Source organism: Triticum aestivum, chromosome 5B (genome assembly GCF_018294505.1).
Source record: "Triticum aestivum cultivar Chinese Spring chromosome 5B, IWGSC CS RefSeq v2.1, whole genome shotgun sequence".
In the NCBI taxonomy this organism is placed as follows: domain Eukaryota; kingdom Viridiplantae; phylum Streptophyta; class Magnoliopsida; order Poales; family Poaceae; genus Triticum; species Triticum aestivum.
The window spans coordinates 638,627,892-638,631,814 of NC_057807.1; the positions used below are offsets into that span (position 1 = coordinate 638,627,892).

At 47.2% G+C, this 3,923-nt stretch overlaps 1 protein-coding gene across 1 annotated transcript; it reads right to left on the bottom strand.

Annotated features, from left to right (window-relative positions):
• Positions 1–209: 209 nt before the first annotated feature.
• On the bottom strand, positions 210–934 carry LOC123115155 (outer envelope pore protein 21, chloroplastic-like). Its single transcript, XM_044536398.1, has 4 exons — positions 824–934; positions 636–710; positions 315–524; positions 210–218 (listed from the first exon to the last, which is right to left on the bottom strand). The coding sequence occupies exons 1-4, from the start codon at positions 932–934 to the stop codon at positions 210–212; spliced, it is 405 nt and encodes a 134-aa protein (XP_044392333.1).
• Positions 935–3,923: the final 2,989 nt, after the last annotated feature.

Consider the following 3,923-nt stretch of genomic DNA (forward strand, 5'->3'; position numbering starts at 1 on the left):
ATATGACTTGTATCAGGTTGGTCAAATTGACGATCTAGGGATATGCGCACGCCCTGTAAACCGAGAGAGAGGGAGTACGTAAATATTAGTATAATAACTCTTACGTACGAGGTGATCTGTCGTGATTTGGTTGGAAAAACAGAAAACCCAGGCCACCTGGCGCCCATCCCCCTCCAGTTAGGGGGGGCATTGATTGGGAGAGAAGAGGGTTATTTAACCTAATTAGAAAATGACAAGTCAGCTCATCCCTAAAGGTCCGTTGGTTTTTTATCCGTGTGTCTAGCATTTTTGAAGCAAGAGAGAGTGCACTGTACCGTTGGAATCAGAGGCAGAGCATGGCTTGGACGGTTGTGGTTGGGCGCGCAGGTGCAGGCCATGCTTGATCCCCAGCCAGCCACGTCCTTTTCCTCCCTGAGGCCGAGGAGGCCGTCGTCGGTGAAGGAGACGGCCTTCTTGGCCCGGAGGGTGTACCTGAAGATGTTGCCCCTCTCCAGCTGGACCCCCGCCCCGACGTTGGCCGACAACTTGTTCGTTCATGGAGGAGAGCAGAGGAGAGACGAATCAATCAATGAAATCAGTGGTTGGATTGGTTGGAAGAGAAGGAGAGGAAAGGAATGCAGAGCAGGGGAGAGTACCTGTGGGAAGAAGTGCCTTGCGAGGAGGGCGAGGAGGCTGGGCTTCCGGGTGGCGGTGTCGATCTCCGCGTGAGCCTGATTCATTGATTTGATTGATTGTTGGGGCAGGAGTCAGGTCACCGGAGGAGGAGGAGGAGGATTAGGTAAAAAAAGAAAGAAAGAAAGAAAGAAAGAAGAGGGCGTTGGACCTGGAGGAGCGTGTTGTATGCGAGGGGCAACTTCTGCTTGGCGTGGATGCGGATGCCCAGCTGCTGCCTGGAGGTGTTGTCGTCGTCGTGCAGCCGTAGGGAGGTCTCCATCCGACGGCTTCCACCAATGTCGTTCTTTCATGAAACTTGGCAAGCACTTAGAACATTCGACGTTCTTCGCTACCATATTTTTTGAATTTTTTTGATTTTTTTAGAGTTTACTATTCATGGTGGTATCAAAAGAGCTAAAACTTGGATGTGCACTTTCCAGCACTTTTTTCATGAATGCAAATGACACTGACATATAGGTGATGTTTTTCTGAACATTTTCGTATCTCATTTGCATTTTTATGATTTATTATGAATTAGTTATGAAGTTTTCAAACTGACGGTGAAACGGTCAAAGGGCAAAAGCATAAGAGGAGCAAAGTGACTTGGACATAACCGGCGACTTTTGGAAATTAGGGGTAAAACAGACGAGTGGGACACAACTAGGGGTATAAATCTAGTTATCCCAATTTCAGGTGGATGGGCACGTTCCCCTCCCTAACCCCTAAAGATCGCGTACCCAAATGATCGCACATACGTTAATTTCTTTACCAATTTGCTTGATAATCCTGAACTTAGGGCATCTCCAACGCCGATCCTCAATTCACTCATAACCGTCCGGACCGCACGGTCCAGACGTGTTTTGCCATCCAATGTGGGTCTGTATCGGTCCATCGATCGGTCCGAACGCACTTTTCCCTTAAATTGGAAGCAAAGTAAGAAGGGGGGGCTTTGCGTGAGTCTGGACCGCCGCCATGTAGGACTCTGACACCCCCACCCCACACAAATCCCCTCCTGGTTCCATTCCTTTCCACTCCGCCCCTGCACCCCCTTACTTTGCATCCGCGCCCTTCTCCGTCGACGCCTCTGTTGTACCTCTCCGGCCATCACCCAGGTATTGCCGGACATCATCATCCACAACCCACGCGCCCGCTCGCATTGTACTATGGCGACGTCCACCCAGGATCCGTCCGCAGCCAGGTACCGCCCGCCCCCTTGTTGACGACGTCCATAGACGACACCACGCCCGACTGGTGTTCGGTCAAATGCCATTGAGCTTATTTTCGAACTTCATGTTGTTTTTTTAGAGTTTGAAGGATGGCGGCGTACTTAGAGCATGGAGGATGAGTTGTTGTGCGATGTGTGGTTGGCCATATCCGCGAACTTCGTAGGCATGAGCGCAAGGGGCGGGGTCTTGCAGCGCGTGAATGGTTCTTTTCATGCACGAAAGCACATTGCGACCTACGACATGCACATCATCCATGAACACAATGTGAAGTCGTTAGCATATCAATTATACACAATCCAGAACTCCGTCGTCAAGTTTTGTAGAGCGGTTCATCGGCAGGAGGCAATGTGGCCATTTTGTGCGCCAAGCATTGTGATCGTAAATTTTTCTTCTTCTTGCTCAACTGGTTGATTCATTCATTCATTTGCTCAATGGTGCTCTACACGTCGTGTAGCCTATATGCGTTGTCGTGATGTATCACAGGGAAGAGGGCAGGTCATTCACACACATACTTTGTTAGATGAAGCTCAAGAGGCAGTATGTGTGGGACAAGCGATTCATTCATGAAAAACTTAGAACATCCAGTTAATTTCAATGAATTTGAATTATTGTTATACTACACTTATTTTCAAGCTATGTATGAATGATTTGTGCTATTTTCTATCCGAACTTTGAAGAAAATCAGCCATTTTTGCATGAATTTTATCTGGTCTATTCAAAGTTGGCTTGAAATGCATATGGATAGTGTTGGATGGCCGACTCCCCGTCTGTATCCACAAACTGGTTGTTGTCCATGGACAGCTGCAATGTCCACCCTAACCCTAAGGGCATTCATCCCTCCTTTCACGAACCAAACACCTATGCACGAAGGACAAACATGAGCTCTAGTTGCGGCACAAGAACAAAAACATTTATGCATGAAAGACAAACATGGGCTCTGCTGCAACACAAGATATGCTTTGACCGATTGAAAGGATCGAGAAGAGGTGTCTAGAGGGGGGTGAATAGACTCTCAACCAAGAAAAGTAGCAATTTTTAAGTTCTTCAAGTTAAGGTGGAGTTTAAGCACAAGTTTAAACATTCACAATACATATCAAGCAAGCATGACAAGAGTATATGAGCAGCGGAAAGTAAAGCATGCAAATTGCAAGAATGTAAAGGGATGGGATTAGAGAGTGCAAACGCAATTGGAGACACGAAGATTTTTTATCCGCAGTTCCGATAGGTGGTGCTATCATACATCCACGTTGATGGAGACTTCAACCCATGAAGGGTAACGGCTCCGCGAGTCCACGGAGGGCTCCACCCACGAAGGGTCCACGAAGAAGCAACCTTGTCTATTCCACCATGGCCATCGCCCATGAAGTACTTGCCTCACTAGGGTAGATCTTCACGAAGTAGGCGATCTCCTTGCCCATACAAACTCCTTGGTTCAACTCCACAATCTTGATGGAGGCTCCCAAGTGACACCTAACCAATCTAGGAGACACCACTCTCCAAAAGGTAATAGATGGTGTGTTGATGATGAACTCCTTGCTCTTGTGCTTCAAATGATAGTCTCCCCAACACTCAACTCTCTCTCTCATAGGATTGGATTTGGTGGAAAGAGGTTTTGAGTTGGAAAGCAACTTGGGGAAGGCTAGAGATCAAGATTTATGTGGTTGGAATGGAATATCTTGACCTCAACACATGGGTAGGTGGTTCTCTCTTAGAAAATGAATGCTGGAAGTGTAGGCACGTTCTGATGGCTTTCTCCATGAATGAAGAGAGGGTGGAGGGGTATATATAGCCTCCACACAAAATCTAACCATTACACACAATTTATCCAAACTTGGTGAGACCGAATTAGAAAACTCGGTCAGACCGATTTAGTTCATAATATGACCGTTAGGCATTTTGATGGGACCGATAGGATCAACTCGGTAGGACCGATGTGTTAGGGTTAGGGTAAAACCTCATCTCGATTTGACCGATTACACAAACTCGGTGAGATCGATTTTGGTAATAAGCAAAACAGAGAGTTGGTCAGGCAAACTCGGTGGG

Bases quoted from the DNA above. Each gene is read 5' to 3' on its own strand.
- LOC123115155 (XM_044536398.1), bottom strand. From the start codon at position 934: ATGGAGACCTCCCTACGGCTGCACGACGACGACAACACCTCCAGGCAG. The intron at 711-823 runs GTCCAACGCCCT...TCAATGAATCAG, and splicing joins CATACAACACGCTCCTCCAG to GCTCACGCGGAGATCGACAC. The intron at 525-635 runs GTACTCTCCCCT...TGAACGAACAAG, and splicing joins CAAGGCACTTCTTCCCACAG to TTGTCGGCCAACGTCGGGGC.